The sequence below is a fragment of the Peromyscus californicus genome, unplaced genomic scaffold, assembly GCF_007827085.1.
Source record: "Peromyscus californicus insignis strain IS unplaced genomic scaffold, ASM782708v3 Scaffold_4__1_contigs__length_199733344, whole genome shotgun sequence".
NCBI classification, from domain to species: domain Eukaryota; kingdom Metazoa; phylum Chordata; class Mammalia; order Rodentia; family Cricetidae; genus Peromyscus; species Peromyscus californicus.
In genome coordinates, this window is record NW_026294562.1 from 11815607 (window position 1) to 11836066 (window position 20460).

The 20460-nt window shown below is 37.6% G+C and overlaps 1 protein-coding gene across 6 annotated transcripts in view; it reads left to right on the forward strand.

The window, feature by feature from the left end:
• Positions 1-20460, forward strand: part of Sorcs1 (sortilin related VPS10 domain containing receptor 1) — a 555377-nt gene that overhangs the window by 470598 nt on the left and 64319 nt on the right. For all 6 annotated transcript variants that reach the window (XM_052714730.1, XM_052714729.1, XM_052714725.1 and 3 more), the window contains exon 18: positions 3952-4123. In XM_052714730.1, the coding sequence (XP_052570690.1) occupies positions 3952-4123 (172 nt within the window). The remainder of the gene's footprint in view (positions 1-3951; positions 4124-20460) is intronic.

The window sequence follows — 20460 nt, forward strand, 5'->3', positions numbered from 1 at the left end:
TACCATCACTCCCTGGGATTAAAGGCTCACTTTCTGGGATTAAAGGCGTGAGTCACCATGCTTGGCTGTATCCTTGAACAGATGGATTTCTACCTCTGGAATGCTAGGATTTAAGGTGTGTGCTACCACTGCCTATCCTAAGTATCTACTGGCTTTTCTGTTCTCTGACCCCAGATAAGTTTATTAGGGTACACAATATTTTGTCGAACACAATACCACCACATTTCCTCTCTTTTTGTCTAAAATTAAAAAAAGCTTATAACTAATACAAGAAAAACTATCCAATAAGTATATATAATATATACAGTCAAAACTTATATTAATAATGTCTAGTCCATTAACATTTGATAGATTCAGACAAAAAACTCCATTATATATATTAACAATGTCCAGTCCAGTAACATTTGATAAACTCAGACAAAAAATTTTCATTACTTATCTTATTTAAAACAAGTAGTTCCTTTTAAAAGAGATTCCATAATCTCCTTTTTTAATCTTATATCCATATTCTCACTCTTTTTTTATAATAAAGTCAATAATTTACCTTTTGTCATTTTTATATCTTCCTCTTTTTCTTTTTAGTGTAGATTCTGTTATCTACCCATTTATCTTATTATTTCTTTATCTTTTTTCTAGAGTAGATTCGATGATCTACTTCATATCTATATTCTCTTTTTTTTTAAACAAAAACTCTGAATCTAATCTCCTTGTTTAGCTTTTTTTCCTGACCATCAACAATTAACAACTTGTAACCAACCATCATAAACAATGACATGACAATATCCATAATTCAAGTGACCAAAAATCTCCCATCCCACCCCTTGGGGATGTGGGTATCATTTTCTTAAAATTACTTTTTCTTTCTAGGGTGAAGGCACCTTTAGGGGATTCTGAAAAGAAAATTTTTGGGTTAATTGTCAAGTCCTGTATCATTTGTCCAGTCTCTGCATAATGAGAAAGTACAGGGCTTGTCTCAAGTCCTTGTTCAAGTAGTCTATCAGGCTGGATCATCTCAGCTAGCCATCTCAAAATTGTCCTGAGTAGTTTGTAGTCCAAAGTCGATGTTTCTGTGGTGTTAATCAGCTTAATGGTTTTACCATAGTCCATGTGGAATCATCATTGTGGGATCCTGTCATCTTTTTGAAGATTTTAAAGTCACTCTTAGGCATGGTCATGGTTTTGGGGAACACAATACCACCACAACAGTGAAATATAGTAGAACAGAAAGATATGCTCATGTGACCAGTGGTCCAGGACCCTCGCTGCATGATATTGAGAATACTAGTTAATCTATCTGCATATTGAGAATGATAGCAATGGCTTCCTCACTAAGGGCATGTTGAAAATAAATGAGGGAAGTCGTGTAGAGAGCCTGTACCATAACAAGAGCACAGGGATAATTCTATAAATGTGAATTTGTATTTTTGTTGTTGCTCTTTTCCCATTCTAGTCAAGAAGTTGTTTTTGAAAGAGTAAGAGGCAAGCTGTTCTGTAAAGGGTGGGCAAGCTCTAGGCAGCAGGTGAAGCATGGAGGAACAAACTAATGCTTTCTAAGGGATTAGTGAGTAAGATTTGGCTGGAGCCAAATGAGATTGCTTGAGAGAAAGAGTTCAGAGAGGCATAAAGGAGGTAGAATGTTTGTAGAGAGCATTAAGTAGTGGCTTAGGGGATTTTCAACATATCCTAAGGCTGACTGGATGTTGTACAGGTTGAGAGTGGGAAGGTGAAGTCGTAATATTTTTAAATAAAATAGTTGGTAATAGTTCATGGGCACCTACCGATTTAATCTTTGTACCTTAATTCACTTAATCTTGTACCTATACCACAAGGTGAATTAAATGTTAATTATCAACTTAATCCTAATCCACAGTGTATGAAGATCTTTAACAAAAAGCATCTCATTTGTTTCTCAGCCCTAGTTTTAAGTAGTCAATCTGGAGCCATACACATATAGGAAAGCATATTTGCTAGGTATCAATGGATTAGAAGAATGCCTGCAGGCTAAGTCCAGTCCACGATCAGTGATATAATGAACAGACTTTAACAGGGAGCTAAGTTTGTTCATTCTTTTACATGTTGTCTATGCCAGTCTCAAGATTTACTCTCTAACCTTTAATCTAGAATAGTGGGAAGCTGTGTATAATAGCTTCTAACTGGAACTCTATATTAACCATAAAAAGATAGGTTTGGGAAATCATGTACACACGACTAAAGTACTCATTGCAACAACTATAGTAGGTGATATAGAACCTCAGAATTCTTAAGGATGCTGTCATAAAAACATAGACTTAATTTCCTACAGATAGAATAAATTTGGATAAATGTGTAGAGTGATCTATTGTTTCTGTTAAGGTTAAGCCAAGAATGAAGGCAATAGTGTAGTGGGTTTACTCAGTCTACAAATATTTAAGCCTCTCAGAATAAGGCTTGCAGAGCTTAATCAGAATAGACATTCATGAAAGAATGAGCAGATACTACCAAATCTTGCCATCTTTTCCTGCTCTTTGCTGCTACTGATACCCTTAGCTTCAGTTTGTCACATATGCATAATAATCTATTCTTTCTCTGAATTGCAAATAGCCGTGTAATATATACACTTATCCTTACTCTCCCTTATCCACAGATTTAGCTACCCAGGCTCAACTACAGTCTAGATGGAAAATCACAAGGATGAATGGTTCATGTGTTGATTTCTGGGATCAACTCTTACCCAACTCTGTATGCCTCTCTATGTCTGCATCACTCCCATAACTTCATTTTATTATATACACAGCATTTTTTTACATCATCATCAAAGCTGTGAGCACAATATTTTGAGAGACAACTCATGCTCACACAAATTTTTATGACAGTCTTTATTATAGGTGTTTACCATTAGTTTTTGTTTTAGTAGCTTGTTATGCTTAATTTATAAATTAATCTTCATTTACAGGAAAAAAAGGATACTAGTTCCAGAGTTTGCTACTATCTGCCATCATAGATGTCTCACTGGGTGTCGTGGAAGTGTATACAAGGGGCAAAAGAGAGTACTTTTTCTAGTCCATAATTATGTATTCTTTGAATTATCATCTAAATTATCTCTTTATGTATCTTCAACTGCTTATTAACATAGTGATACTAGAGACCATGTCTTTCACCTCTGTGCATATTTCACAGCTTCCAATGAAGAAATGATTCATCTGTTGAGTAGATGACTAAAAGAAGCTTATGGCAAGCTAGAGAGGTGGCTCCCAAACAGCTGTGACTCCAGTTCCAGGAGATTCAGTGCCCTCTTCTGGTCTCCATAGGCGCTTGATTGTGGTGCACATACATACACTCATGTACACACACACACACACACACACACACACACACACACACACACACACACACACAAATAAATAAAATAAAAATATAGCTTTTTAAAGTCCATGAAAATGCTAATTGCAGGTAGTATTTTTCTTGGTCTGTTTTTCCTGATGTTGGGTGTTGTGTCCATTACTCTCTTTGTTTTTGTGACAAAATATATAATTAAAAACAGCTTAAGGTGAGAGAGCATTGTTTTTGTTATCAGGTTGAGAGATATATTTCCTCATGTCAGGGAATAAATGGCAGTAGGAGCTTGTAATGCAGCTTGTTCACACCTTGATTGATCAAGAAACAAAGAGTTCTATCAGCTTCTAAGGCTCACCCTCAGTGAGAGTTTTCCAACTAGGCTGCCTGCAAAAAATTTCCACCTCCCAAAGCAGGACCACCTGCTGGGGACCATAAATTCATAGAAATGAACCTATGGAGGACATTCTACAATAACAGGGACTTTATATGAATCATCCCAAGTACAGCTAGCAACATGAAACGTGGGCAATTAGGAAGTTATTGGTCCCCATGCTACGATATAGGTCTAGTTTAAAATTTCAGTAGTATGAGTTACATGAACTGATGTATGACTTGTGATTTTTTTTTTTTACTTAGGTATAGGAAGGTGGTCTCCAATAACTGTACTGATGGGGTGAGAGAACAGTATACTGCCAAACCACAGAAGTGTCCAGGGAAGGCTCCTCGAGGGCTCCGGATTGTCACGGCAGATGGAAAACTGACAGCAGAACAAGGACACAATGTCACTCTCATGGTGCAACTGGAAGAGGTAAGGCTGACTCCTGTCTGTTCTCTGCTCGGTAGGGCATGTGATATTCTGACCAAATCATGGCTTTGTTTAAATATCCTTGTTCACATTCTCAAGTTTTGTTATTTTATTCTGCTTTCAGCTTCATGTCTGCTGTTATCATCTCTCTTTCCCTGACACATTCTCCAGTTTCTTTCCATTTACTGCAAATTGGTTTTCACTCCTTTGCATCATTATTCTCTTTGGATTCAACCCTACCTTACTGGCATTTTAAGAGAATACACTCTCAAAGTGTGGGAATGGTTTCCCCAGAAAATTTTAACACAGGGACTTAACCAAGTGAAAAAAGGATGTGCTTTTGCCTCTCTCAGCCTAACATCATTGCTTTTCTTTCCAAAGACAACAGGATAGTTAAATGTTCTGGTCAAATACAGCACTCAGTTATAAATTAGTATAATGTCTTTGACAGTTGAGACTTTGTATCTTGGTAACACAACGAGGATATCATTATGAACACTGATCACTCTTTGACAAATGTGTTTGTCTGAAATTTCTAACTACGTAGGTTGTGAATAAAAGAAAAATGTGTTCTATGTACTTAGACTTTACAAAGGCAAACTTGTCATTTTGGAACTAGGTAGATGGTTTCTAAGAATAAGTGTATTAAATAAATTACCTCAGTTGTTAGACTTGGCTATCATCATGTCTTCAACTACATTTTCTGCATACTGAAATTCAGCCAGCATCCTTCTGACCTTGATGAAGATAACAGGATTTTAAAATGAATTAATGAAATCAGCACCAAAGTATGCAAGATTGACTTCCAGCTTACTCTTCTGACAGCCAGTGGCCCTCAATCTTTAATATGCAGAGTTGCCTAGCATATACATGGCCACATATGCACATTCTTATTCAGTTGATTGTGTTGGGACTTAAGAATACTCATTCCTAAGAAATTTACATTTACACACAGTCTTTCCGTAAAGTGAGCAAATAAAACCAGGTCAAGGAGTAAGAGTTGGAAAAGTGAATTCAGAGGATTTGGAGTGTGGCTGGAGGGGAAGATGAAGAATTTAGGATTGTTTTGTATGTTTAATCAAAACCATATGTATTTTTCTTATAATTCCTATTATTTCTGAGATTGTAATTGCATCATTCCCCCCTTCCATTTACTCCCTCCAACCCACCTCATGTACCTCCCTTACTCATATTCAAATTCATGGCCTCTGTTTCTTTAATTGTACATACAAGTAATGTACAGATTGAGTAGATTCTATGTATATATTTAGGGTGTGATATATATATATATATGGGGGGGTGGATGTGTGTGTGTAACAAAATCATCAGTATTTTAACTTAATCTTTCCAAGTCATTGCCTTGGACATTTCCCAGGCTTTTATGAACTGATTCTTAAAAATTCCTTATTAAAATTGGAAAATCACAAGTTATTCTACGCCAAGTAGCATTATTCCTATCAGTGTAAACTATCTGGGAAAATCACAACTCATTCTAGGCCAAGTAGTATTATTCCTATCAGTGTAAACTATCTGGGAAAATCACAATTCATTCTAGGCCAAGTAGCATCATTCCTATCAGTGTAAACTATCTGGGATCTTCTGCTTCAGGCTGAGATTGATTAGCTTGTATCAAACCAAATACACAGAGATAATGAGATGGAAAAAGGGAGAAGAGAAGCAAACTTAAGGAGAGAGGAGGGGACATAGTGGAGGGGGTAAAAAAAAGAACTGCCAAAAAGGCTGGGAAGCTGTGGTCTTTTCTGGAGAGATGGAAAAAATCATCAGGATGAATTCATTATATATTTTACACTGAGTTTTGACTGATTATTTTGATAGTTCATATGCCACATTGTAATATATGATAAATCAGATATTATATCTCTCCTCTGAGGACAGGCTGAGTAGATAGGAATAAGAGAAACAGGTTAGGTCACAAAGAAAAGAGAGAATGATTGAGAAAATCTAATATATTTTTTAATCTATACCATAGTTTTATTATGTATTCCATTTTTTTATTTAAGAATTTTTTTCATTTTACATACCAATCACTATTCCCCCTCCCTCCCCTTCTCCCACTCCCCCCTACCTCCCGCCACCCCCACCCCCCAGCCACTCCTCATAAGAGGAAAGGCCTCCCTTTGGTAGTCAGAAAATGGAAAGATCTCCTTATGGTGGGAAGCCTTACACAAATCTGATCTTATAGGTAATTTATAGTGGCATCAAAATTCAACAAATATTTACAGACAATTAGTTCTACCCTGGAAAATGTAATGCATCTGAAAAGTTTTAAAATGACCCCAAATGAATAATAAAGTGTATCATGACCATGGATGAAGAGGTTCAATATTAAGATGTCAATTTTCTCCATATTGACCTCAGTGCAAGGCAATCCTAATAAAAGTTCCCAATACTTTTTTTGTGTTAATATTAAGCAACTATCATAAAATACGTAAGAATTCAATAGCTAAACAATAAAGAATAGCAAAAATAATCTGGAAGATGCTTCATGAATTTGGATGATTTAGGGCTGGATGATTTGTTTGGCTAATAAAGGTGCTTGCTACCAAGCCTGATGACTTGATTCAATCCCTGGGACCTTTGTGGTAAAACAAGAGAATCAACATTGGCAAGTTGTCTTTTGACCTTCACAAACAGGTTGTGGTATGTGTATGCACATGTGTATATAAATACCATTAAATGGTAAATTAAAAAAACTAAAGTCAGATGAGTTATGAGTAGATTTATTGTATAAATAGCCACACAAAAACCAAGTAGGGAATGAATAGATAAGAACACACACACAGCCGGGCGGTGGTGGAGCACACCTTTAATCCCAGCACTCGGGAGGCAGAGCCAGGCGGATCTCTGTGAGTTCGAGGCCAGCCTGGTCTCCAAAGCGAGTTCCAGGAAAGGCGCAAAGCTACACAGAGAAACCCTGTCTCGAAAAACCAAAAAAAAAAAAAAAAAAAAAGAACACACACACACATGTTTGTAGTATATAAGTGTATATATGTATGTGTATAATTTCAACAGATTGTAATATTTGCAATAAATTATATATTTATTATGTAATCATATAGGAATACATGGATTTTTATCCTCATATAATACACAAAATAATTCTAATTATATTATCAATATAATTTTGAAACATAAAACCAACTGTGGTAAAATACAAAGAAAAGTATCTTCATGGACTTGAGTCAGGTCAAGGTTTTTAAAAGAGCAAACAAAATCTACTAAGTGTAATGGAAAATGTAATTGTGTTAGACTCCATTCCAGTTAAAAATTCTGTGCTTTATAACCTCATTCAGAAAATAAAAAGGAAATTCCCTAGTGGGTAAAGATATGCTAACACATAATTGCAAAAAAAGACTTGTAACTAGAAAAGTATAAATAAATACTACAAGTAAATAAGAACAACATTAACAGTTCAGTTAAAATGCAGAAATGCTAATTTAGAAAGTTTTCAAAGATGGTTTTCCAATAGGCAATAGGCTTGTAAGTATTGTCATTATTGGAGGCTGGAGAGATGGCTGTGGTGAAGAGCATGTACTACTCTTGCCTCGGATTCAGTCCCCAGGATTATGATGGCTAGAAAACAACTGGAACTCTAGTTCCAGAGGATCTGATGCCATCTTCTTGCCTCTGTGGGTACCAGACACATTTATGGTGTGCAGATATAAATGCAAGGAAAACACTCATACACAAAAAGTAAAAATAAATAAAACATTTAAAATGTCTTAATATTAATGCACATCAATGAAATGCAAATTAAAGCTGTAATAACTGTAATAAAATTACTGCATACTCTCAGAAAAGTGTATGTTAAAAGACTGACAATTTAGCTGCAGAGAATATAAAGTAACCGATCATCTTTGCAATGCTTGATGGCAGGTGAATTGGCATTGCCATTTTGGAGAAATGTTAAACAGCAAGTACCTCTGCTGAACCTTCAGGTTACCTCTGACTCACAGCTTTCTACTTTTCATTGTTTGAGTTAGCTACAACTGAATAAGGTCTAGAAATATGAAACTGTTAATTTTCAGAAATAAGTACTCAGCTTTGAGTAGCTTTTACTACGGTATATTATTATAGCTATTCTATTTTAGTACTGGTCAATTTCTGATTGTGTTACTATGCCTGATTATAAATTAACTAGTATAAATTAAATATATAGTATCTTGTGTGGAATGATATATATATTACATTGCACACACATTTTGCATATGTGTGGAGATGGTTCTATTTGTGGTTTCAGGCATTCACTAGAGAATTTGAAAGCTAATCTTGTCAGATAAGGGGAAACTATTGTATAAATCATCTGTGCATTCACATATGTACCAGAAAATATGTAAAATTGTCTATATAATATGTATAAGATGCCTAAGCTAGAAACAACATAAGCACAGGTAATAGATAATAGAATATTTATAGCATACTTAAAGAGTGGAATATTGTGCTGTAGTGAAAAAGAACTAACTCAAGCTATGGGCACATACTTGGGGATGAATCCCATTCTAATAATTAGCTATAGAAGTAAGACTGGAAAAAATATCACATGTATGTGTATTATTGCAGGTGGAGTTTTCTGTCCCACTAGCCAGCTTCCAGATAACTGCACTGAGACATATTATTAATTATAAATGCTTGACTAGTAGCTTAGACTTGTTACTAACTAGCTCTTACAACTTAAATTAACTCACATTTTTTATCTATATTCTACCACATGGTGGTACCTTTTATTCAGCAAGGCATATTCATCTTGCTTCTCTCTGCCTCTCCTGGCAATTCTGCCCTCTCTCTCCAAACTCTCTTTTTGTCTGCAAGTACCACCTAATCTTTTCCTTCCTAGCTATCGGCCAGTTAGCTCTTTACTAACCAATCAGAGTAATAGATATTCACATTATACAAAAAGATTGTTCCACAACATATGACTTCAGGGTTGACCTCTTGGTTTAAATAACCATTTTGGGTGGGTGTGCTCTTCCCTGAGGAAGACTATTTTTCCTGCTGTTAATATTCCTTAATTTCCTGTAGTTCTTTGTTGAGGATTGGGTGTCGCTTTCCCACTTCCATATTAGCATGTCTGTTGGTGTCATTCTGAACTGATTGTATTTATATATTTAAGACTCTCTGTGTGTGTGTGTGTGTGTGTGTGTGTGTGTGTGAACAATTAAAAAAAAGAGGCCATGAATTCCAGAAAGAACACATGGTAAGAGTTGGAAAGAGGAAAGGGAAGGGGAAAATGATATATTTTAATTTCAAAAACTTATTAAGTAATAAATGTAGCATCATTCCATTTAATGAGACTTCACAGAAAGCTAAGGCTAACTGTTGATAAAATGAGAGTAATTATTACTCTTGTTGAGGGGTGTGGGGTGAACCAACACAGGGGATCTGGGTAGTATGGGCAATTTTCAGTTACTCAATCTGTTGTTACTGAATAAATATGCCCATCTTGTCAAAATTAATTTGCAATTTAATATTTTTTATACTTAAATACATATTTTATTCTTCAAAAACCACATATACAATAGTTTATGCTTTGGTCTTGGTATTGACAAAGAAAACCTATCTTGGAATTTTGGAAGATTCATCTTCCATACCATTACTCTAACCTAAACTTATCTATATGTTAAATGTTGGTGAATGCTCCTTCTCAAATGCAGAAAAACTTGCTATGCCTTTAGAACAACAGCCTCTTGAAGTATCAGGTGCTTATGCCAGGGTAGAATTTAGACTGCATTCCATTATAAGAGCATAATACAGCCAAGCTCAGGGAGTACAACTTTCTATCTAGGTAAGTTCTGTGTTTTTTATCATGATAGAGAATGTAGTTCAGAGACAAGACCCAGGCTCTCAGCTGCTCCACTCCCTCTCCATGTAACAAGAACATCATGCATCTCATACTGGGCTGAAGATGTAGAAACATTAGAAAATGTTTCTGAGGTGTGTTCAAGATGGGAAAAACAATATCAAGTCAGTCCATTCCAGCTGAGTGTCCAGACCAAGCACAGCAGGGATGAAATGTGCTACCTTCTGCTGCCAGACAGAGCTCCTTCATCTTCTTTTATTCTGGGGCAGAAAACACAGTGAAGATGACTCCTGTCAGATCAGCAGAGCCTGGGGACCTCACACGTGATTATAGGATTCTGTACTAATTTACGGCAGCCTCTGATTTACTTTTTCTCTGTTGATTTTGTGCATCTGCATGGGTGATTCATGGGGTGAACAATGAAGAATAAATGAAAAGCTAGTGAGCATTAACATCTACACAATGATAACAATTCAGATGTCAGAAACTTAGTGAGCACTAACTATTCTGGTTTGTAAGAGTTTTCCCACAGAGTTTCTCACATGAGCCTTAAACAGAGAGGTGATATCCTCCTCAGAGGCACAGAAAGGCACAGTTACTTACCTGAGATCATACATCTACTAAATGGTACAGCAATAGTCAAACTCAAACTTTGGAGTATCTTTCCATTTTACCACTTCCCTGAGGTTCAAAGAACTAATTTTGGTGCTAGGACCTCATGCATTTTCCAAGCCTTTTTCAACTTCACAAGCATTGGCTGATGATGGATAGCAACAGTGATTGGGCAAGAGAAGAAATGCTGAGCTCTCATGCACCAGAGCCAAACTGGCCTGTGACTGCCCGTCGTGTTCTTACATGCTATTCAACAAAGCTATCAAAGATATTCTTCTGGATTTTCTAAAAGTATTCATAGTTTATGGAAGACATCCCTACAAATCCAGACACTATTTCTTCTCTTGGGTTTCTCCACTTTGTGTAAATTTATCTTTATTACTGAATACTTCATTCTAAAGGGTATTGTTAAACAAGATAAGAAAGCAATACCTAAGGATTTTAATGTTCATGTACCATGTATTAAAGATTAGTCTAAATTGAATTATTGTTTAATAAAAAAATGAGTATTACCAAGTGTAGTGGCACATACCTTTAATATCAGTATTTGGGAGAGAGACAGGTGGAGGTTTCCAGGTCAGCCTGGTCTAAAGCATGATTTACAGGCCAGCTAGTGCTATGCAGTGAGACATTATCTAAAACAAACCAAAACAAAAAAGACTCCTAAATATTAAAAATGGGCCTATATATCCTCCTCAAATTTTCTTGAATTCCATTTCTTATTTGAATCTGATATGCCAGTTACTCTGAAAACAGTGCCTGCCTCTTGCTCTATACCTTGTACCATGTTTTATAACATGAGAGATATTCATGTCATGGCTCTGATATTGAGAAAACAATAAAACTTTCAGGTGCCCCAGAAACCCAGATGTCCCTGCTGCTTTCAGATACAGCATTACAGTTATGCAGAAGTGAGTGAAAGATTCTCATCCTCATGTTGTATGGAAATTATTTTGTGTAACCCAAAGCTTGCGCTTCTGTCCCATGATTAATTTATGCTTCACCTTTTTTGTTTCCCCTCTGTGGAGCTAGGTGAGGCTGAAGGCTACTGCAGTCTACCTTTGTGCTTAGTGCCTTGCCTATGAACCTCTCCCATGTTTCTGTGCATATCAACCAAACCACTGGACCTAAGGAATCAAGTGTCTTCCCAGATAGTTGCGCATGTGTGTGTGTGTGTGTGTGTGTGTGTGTGTGTGTGTGTGTGTATGTGTGTGTGTGTGTATGTTTTCAATAAATATAATATTTTTCTAAGTGACAATTTTTTATCATATACTTTCCATTTATTGTTGACTTTGTTATGTGAATATATGCTTTGAGTTAACTGGGAGCTCTATAAGATAGCAGTACAATTATACAAAGAAGAATGCACTAGAAAACCCACAGAAACAAAACTAATCTGTCACATGATATTGTAATAACATTTTGAAATCTCTCAACAAGCCATGAATATCACTGAAGTAGAAACCATGGTAGCATGAGTTGCAACTTCAGTGTCTGTACTCCAAATGCCTAATATATCAGTAGGAAAATAAAAAAATCCAATAAGCATGCATGCATTTGGATCACTTGCCCTAGGGGACTAGAGATAATGCACAAACTTGAAAGAAAAAGATTCTTAAACTCAAGTTGTATCTCAAACATCCTAAAGCCTTCATCTGAAAGCAAAATCTTTTCTTTTATTCTGCTAGCACATGTCCCACATATAGCATATGACATTGTCCTCAAAACCCAGAAGACTGAACAATTTAGTAACATAATTCAAGCAGAGTCCCACAACATTCCTATCTGGAGTTACTAAACTCTATAACTATAACTTCATTATAGTTTATTAGAAATCCTACTGTCATTTATCCCATCCCTTTTGCTCTTAAAGTTATCTCACATACAAAGAAAGACCCTCATCAGGAACAACATTGCAGAGAAATGAGGATACTTTCACTTGTAACTCACTGTGGCAGAGCCAAGAATAGTTTACACAAGCACACATACACTATAATTCATTAATAAAAATTATTGTTATTAATGACTGAAACAATGCATTATTGTTTCATTAAAGACAAAGAAGGAATTGTTCAAGGAACCAACCCAGGAGGGAAATGGAAGAATTCATAAATTTTTATCTAAAAGTCAAACATTTCCAGATATGCCTGAATATTAAGAAGCCAGTCAAAAGCATTTTGCACTGAAACCCAAGCATGTCATTAGAGGTGGCATCACTGTTTGTAGACTCATTCAAGATAGATATCCTCTGGACCACTAATGAACACCTAATGAGCCCAAAGACTTCCACTACCATCACTCAGCTCTGCAGAGAGGTCCGGTGCAAGCACTGGCAGGCACGCAGTGACCGGGAAGGACCTAATCAGTCTTAGGAACTCAACAACACTAATTTGGAAGGCATTTGAGAGAGCTGCTAAACAGAAGTGGTATCTGTGTGTTACAGAAGATAATTAAATCTGTTGAAAACAGCTGCAAGAATAAGGAGAAACAATTCTCTGCATATTTTAAGGCTTTAAAATTAAGTCTGAGGCAAGGGACTAAAATCAAAAATTTGATCTGTATCCCATTGTTTCAATACTTCAATTTATATACAAAGACTAGAACTCAATAAGCAAAATTTTTGGTTATAGTTTCCATGGGATTTAACTCAAAAGCACGAGGAGAGAGGACTGTCCTTATTAGATGGATTCATACCAACTGTAATCTTGGATTCTTTAAAGGGTTACAGGGACATAAAAGTCTCCAAAATGTAATAACACACACAAATACTGTAGAATGCTTCTAGTTCTAAGATGATAGAGACCATTTTGTATGAAGCTTCCCAAGAGACCCTCCTTTGTTTAGTCATGCAACAGACTTTGACTGAATACTTCCTCCACAGGAAAGCCTATTGGAAGCCATGAGAAGTAGAGCAAAGCAACAGCAGACTGAACTGAGTTGGGGCAGGTGTCAGAGCTTCTGCCACTCAGTTCGGTCCTAGAAGCCTCCGTTATTTTCTCCTTCTGCACAAAGAAGTGGGAGCTGATCTCAGTGAACCATGAGATTTGAGATTTTCTCGTGTCTTATCCCTTGTTCCATTCTGCTTTATTCTCTTTGCCTCTAAGAATTAATTGAGCCATTTCATTCCTTTTCTCTTCTTGCCTGAGGCTAAAAGGAGAGAAATAAATGAGTCAGGCAATACGGGTTGATTTCAGGGAGTAGTCTAGTGTCTGCAGTTCATGTTGCATTGGTTAGCAGCTTTTTCTTGGGTTCCATTTATCTCTCTTCTCAAAACTGGGCCACACACATCAGATTGTTTATATTGTTTATTAGAGTCAGAGATGGCAGATGCTTATAGTCTACCTAGAGAAGCAAAGAGAGAAACTTAGTTTATTAGTGATAGTTCCAGTTCAATGAACATTCCAGAGTCTAGTGATATGTGATAGTCTTCAGTTTAGATTTTCAATGTCCTACTCTGCTTATTTAAGGCATCCCACTGCACCTTCATGGAAAGCGACCACCCCAGGATCAGAGCTTCACTACACCATGTAATCTTTGTCTGCAAACAAGTCTTCTTCTGCAGTTTTCCACTATTACTTCATTTCTCTGCCCCAGATGCTCAGTCCTAAATCTCATCCACTGCTGATGTGAAACTAAATATCTTCCATGTGACAACAACATTTGAATGCATCCTTCATCACCTAAACATTGGTGCTACTCCAACATCCTGAAGAGATGTCAGCATACCTACTTATAATATGACAAATTTTAAGAATAATGTCGCAACCCCAGCTTATCTGAAATAGAAATGACAAGAAGGATATTCCCTACCCAGCTGGAATTTACAAGAGAAAAATTCAAGAGACATTTGAACAAAGTACGGTATGAGTGTGACCTAACTGTGACATCTGTCACCCCACTGGTCACCAGGGATGATTCAGCACATCTGACTGCATAAGAGGATGTTCCCATCCTCCTTCCCTTCCCCATATCCACTTCTTCAAGAGCTGCATGTTCATTTAAATAGGGCAACATTCCATAGTACAGAATCATTCCTCAACCGAGGTTATAGGAACCTCCCCTGTTAGAAGGTTTAAACAGGGTTTCTAACCAGCATACTTTAAAGGATATTTATAATTGGCCTTTGTAACAGAATGTTGCATGTGGAGATTTTTAGGACACATTTTTCTCCTATGTTGGACCTCTACAGACCTCTGTAAACCCACTTCATTTCACTACAGCCTAATGATTTGGAAAAGGAATTTAGTGACTTCCCGAGGAAGAATTCACACATTTGTTCAGAGTATGGGTAACTTGGTTAAGTCTGTCCACTGATAGTAGGTGCAAAATGCTGAAAGCTAATTTAAAACACTAGTAACAAAGTGAGAAAACAGCAAGGTTCTGATGCTATTGTAGTTGTGTGTATGTGTGTGTATCCATGTGAATTCTTGCTAGTGAAAATAGTATTATCAACATCAAATTACATCAGCACCATAATTTGTATATATAATTTTAGTTTTATTTTTCATCATTATATGCATTTCCACATACCCTCAGTGAATACTCCGTACCTCTTCTCATTCTCTCCATTTTACTTTTAATAAAGCTGACACATTTCCAGTATATATCTTACTACTAGGAAAAGCTGGTTGTACAGGTTTATTCCTAAAGGAATCTTCCTACTACTCATTTTTTAAAATGTAATTTTGTTCTTATTACATAGCTGAGTGTTTTGCTTTATGACTGATTTTAAAATGTCATTCAAAAGCATTTATAAGATTTATGCCATTTAGTAGTCCCAAGGTTTTTCTTCTAAAGCCTATGGAGGTAAATCCCAAAGTCACTGTGCAGTGGTAATAATACAGCAAAGTCTCTAATTGCCTAAAGTATGTGGATAGAGTAAAGAAGCCTCAACTTACAGGCATCTGTCTACTCACATCAGCCATGGGTTTTTCTTGCCCTGTGTTCTGATCACTGCAAGTCTGGTCCAGAGCACAAAACACTTAAAAAGTAAATTAGGATAAATGGGTTATTCAACAAAAAATATGGTGCTTTAGACCATTCACAAGTGAAGAATTGACTCATTTTGTGAGTATCCTATTGGAAACTCTTCATCTGGACATTATATCTAGAAGAATTTGCATGTTTACATGAGCAAATTTCCAAAATCAGAGTCCTCAGAAGCAAGGCTGGAAAGTCAGGCCTCTACATTCTGTCCTTAGAGGTGAAATATATATGTTTTGGTAGTCCTGGTCTGACCTCTCTGGCACTCTAGCATAGGCATACCTGAATTTTCTGGTGAAATAATAAAACATGATGTCCTTTTTGTTGTGGTAGCTGTTCACCTTTTGAGTCAAGCCATTGAGCTCATTATCACCTTGCCTACTGAGAGGCACAGGAATGTATATATATTTGGAAAGATACCTGTGCTTTTGAAAAACATCTCTGAACAGGTGATGGAGAGACCTTGACTATCTTTAGCCTCTACATAGGTGTATTTTCTTTTTTTAAATTATCTCTGAGGTGTCCAGAGCTCTGTTTCAAAAGGGAAAAGTCCATAAGGCATGGTGCTAACGAGATCTGTCAGGAACAACCTCTGTTTGTCTGGGAGGTCGTTGGAGATTTCAGCCCTGGCAGCACCTCTTGAAAAGAAGGCCCACAAACTGAAAATGTGCTTGAGAAAAGAAGTGAGGGCAAGTATAAATGCCCCTTATGCAGGACAGGTGTGTTTTGTACAAGAAGGGCTTGGTTTACACTTGCAAATTACCACATGTGTACATCCAATGTGGTTACCCTTTCCCTCATCAAGGTTCCTTAGTGTCAGACACATATCAGGGATTGTCTTATAACTCCTATGGTATCTTAAAGTACATGGTATATGACACTGGGATCCCCTTAGATCTCTAATCTCTGAAGAATCGGATCTGTGTTCACAGGCTTCAGCAGGCTTTAATTAGTCTTTCTCTATCTTGTGCTGTTATTAACAGAGTAGGAAACAGGCTAGGTAATTTATGTATAATATATTATTTTATGCAGTTCTAGAGGTGGGGGAGTTTATGACCCAGATGCTCACCTCTGGTGAGAGACTTCTTGACTCATTATTCTATGGTGGAGCATAGAAACAGGGAATCCCATCAAGCATGATGTGTCTCAGAGCTGCTGAACACTGGCACACTCAAGAGCATGCCTCCCTGCAATAGGCACATAGGCCAAGTTCACCATTTTGTAGGAATCCAGTTTTGTAACAAGTGACCTACTCCTGCAATAGTTATACTGATCCATTCATAAAGTCAAGGCCCTGCCTCTCAACACTTGAACATTGAAAGGCACTTGCAGAGTCCAAAATTTAGTCAAGTTTATGACTTTTTCCTATTGAGTTGTGCTCACTCTTTGCCACCCATCTGGGAGGGGTACAACAAAGCAGTTTTCACACCTTCTTTGAATGAGCAGTAAGAGGGCTGAAGCTAAGTTAAGAACAGCCTGGCTCAAATTTGTGTTTCCAGGAAAATTTGGACTGTTTCATTTTTTTAGGGTTAACATTTAAGTAGATAAATATAGGAAGGTATTGCTGTTACTTCTCTTACAGTAAACGTTCTAGAACTCTTCTGTTTTCTCCCCTAGTAAGCAGTAGTGGGTGCATTCATGGGGGCATATGTGCACTCCCATTGTACACTCAAGCTTCATGGGTATGTCACGCATATAGAATAAGTATAATTCTCCCCATTCTCGCATTCTACCAGTTACTAGCATACCCCATTTGAAGGTAAGGACCCATTGTACTACTGTTCTAGGTTTTTCAGGCTATCATAGGTGACTTTATTTTTCCTAAATATCTTCAGCAATAGGAAGAAAGGGATAAAATATCACATTATTCTGATTCACATTATTTTGTACCTTAATTAAGGTCTCACCACTAGAATAACTAGAATAACAGCAGATTCCAAAACCAAAGGTTTATTTTAGCTCCACTACCAATCAATATAACATCTGTGTTATCTTCTGGTTCTTGCCCATAATTTATTTCATATTTAAGTATGCACAGTAATAATAGATATAAGCAATTCATTTTGCAATGCTTATTGTATTAATATGACTTCTATCCCTTTTAAATGACAATATTTCATGATTTTTCCCTCATCTACTCCTCTCTCCTCCACTCTTGCTGGTGTCCTTCTGCCCTTTGCCTCTCTCCTGTGAAAGTCATCAGTCATTCTATGTTCTCACTGCAATGCTCAGACCTATGAAGTAGATCCTGTGCTATTTTTGCTTATTTTCAATAAAACTTGGTGACACTAGTTATTTCTCTACATTGCATTTTTGTAGCATGAATCTTAAAAGTTCTTATAAAAACAAACCTGAAGCCAGGTATTGGGGTGAATGATGGAAGATCAGAGAAGCAGTACAAGCCACAGCTTCCTCACCTCGCCAGTCCCTCAGCTGATCCTGTTTTCTCATACTGGAAGCTTCCAGAATGAATCTCAGCTGAACTGCTGCTAAAAGCCTAAAAGCTTAACCAGCTCTAGTTCCTGGTCCTCATGCCTTAAATACCTTTCTGCTTTCTTCCATCACTTCCTGGGAGTAAAGGCGTGAGTCACCATGCCTGGCTGTTTCCAGTGTGGCCTTGAACTCACAGAAATCCAGACTGATCTCTGCCTTTGGAATGCTAAGATCAAAGGTGTGAGTGCCACCATTTTCTGGCCTCTATATCTAGTGTCTGTTCTGTTCTCTGACCCCAGATAAGTTTATTAGGGTGCACAATATATTGGGGAACACAATATCATCACACATTTTGTTTCAAGATCTACAAGTTCCTGCCACACAAGGTTGTGAAGTCTGAGGCAGAGCCTTGGTCAGCCTCTGTGTGGACCAGACTCTTAACACAGACTGTTACACATTGTCTGCGCTGAGTCTCTAATGATTTCGGGAGCAGCTCACTGTTTCACTTCTGGACAGGGTCTGTTTGTGCTGAGTCTCTGAAGCAGTTATTTTCCCATTCTTCTCTGAGCCTGTGTTAGAGGAACTGATCGGTTCATCTGCCTTTCATTTACTCAGGTTAATCTTGGCTTTACTGTGCCACTTGATGAATTTGTTTGTCTGTCACAGGAGTCAGTACAGCACTTGGAGTAGTCCCGTATATGTTCCCTGTGGCTGTGGTGCCTTTCTCAGGCATTTATTTTGAGCTTGTATCTGTTCTGTGACTATGTGTTTACATACAGATGACTAAAGGGCAATGGAGGTGAGGAATTGATGTGAGAGTCCAGATGTTTGCTGGTCTTGGTCCAGTTTTAGTTACAGAAGGCATGATTTCTGATTTATTGCATTGAAGTAACTCTAAGTTACACAGAAGATTTTTCTGGATACTGATTATGAATAACTGCTTGTCTCTCATAGCCTCTACCTTCCTTATGCCTTAAGCGTGATATTACTTCACCAGAGAGCAGAAAGAAAGTATGGAGTCTGGAGTTCACACCATACTGTCTTCACTTAAATAAGTATGTTGACAAAGGAGAAACTGTGGTCAAAGCTGCGAATGGATTGAAAGGAGAAAAGAAAGTGATGTTATATCTTGGATACCATCTTTCTCTCAGTCTAACAGAGGACTGAGCTAGATAGACAAGTTAAACCACAGATGGTACTACAATTTTTTACACTCTCTAGCTAGCTAGGTGACATTAAAAATCCTATTGAACTTCTACATGCCTCAGTTTCCACCCATTGTGTCTAATAAGAAATCACATCTCCCTTTCTCTATCACAGAAGTCTTAATAGCCAAATGAGATAATATAAAAGAAAATACAATGAACTCATGAACTCTCAACAATATGGTTGCCTGAACAAGACTGGCACTGATGATAACACTAATTGACATGTTAGCATGGCGGGGGGAGAATTCTGCAAGTTCCTGCCCCTAAATGAAGGGCTGGAGGATGTAAGTGTTACAGCTCAGATAGGAAAGATATTGTGGCAGTCAGTCAAGACAAGGAATACCCAAAGTCACATTACACAACAAACCTCACATAAAAGATTATTGGGAGGAAAGCACAGGAGGGTGGTTGCCTTTGCTTGGATAAAAAGTAGCAGAGAACTGAGCAGAAAACCAGGTCTATATAGGGTTTCTTTCAGAGGAGGGGATCAGAGCTTTCCAGGGTGGCCTGGGGTTGGAGAGATTATGTGGTCTGATCATGGGGCAAGATCAGGGATTAGTGGCCTCTTCTTCTGTAGGGCAGGTCCTGGCCACTCTGGCCTCAAGGGAGAGGCAGGAAAAGGCTGTAATGCAATCAGAGAACTCTGGGGGTGGGACCTGGCCTTTGGAAATCCTTAGGTGGGGACCTAGATGCTGAGCACCTTGAGGGATCAGGCCTAGCCACCAGAGTAGTCTAGGGGTGGTGCTCGGTACCTGGAGGTCTCCAGGGACGAAACTTCACAAGGGGAGCGTCTGCACTGCATGACAGAGAAAGCTGCCCCTGCCCCTGCCCAGTGGCTTGAAGAGCCAACATAGTTGGTCAATGGCTACTGAGAGAGGGAAAATGGATTTCTTCCAGGAGTGAGCCTCCAGCATTCTTTGTCCATTCCCAAGTAGTCAACCCTGTACACATGTACATGTGGACAATGATAAATAGACTCTGTATGTTGTATATATGTATGTATTGTAGCTAGAGAGTTTTCTCTCTGGGCACAGCAACGTATAGCGTATATGCACATATAAAATTAAAGATGAAGAGTTCTTGAGTTTCGGAGAAAGAGAGGGCATGGGAGAACAGGCAGTAGTGATATAGGTGCAATATTCATATTTGAAAATCTCAAATTAAATTTTTAAAAATGCAATCACAGAGAAATGTACACTATTCAAATTGCATTGAACACAGAAGAATTTTCTGCAGGAATTGTGTTAAGCATCCTTGATACTGACAATAATAAAAAAATTCACAGC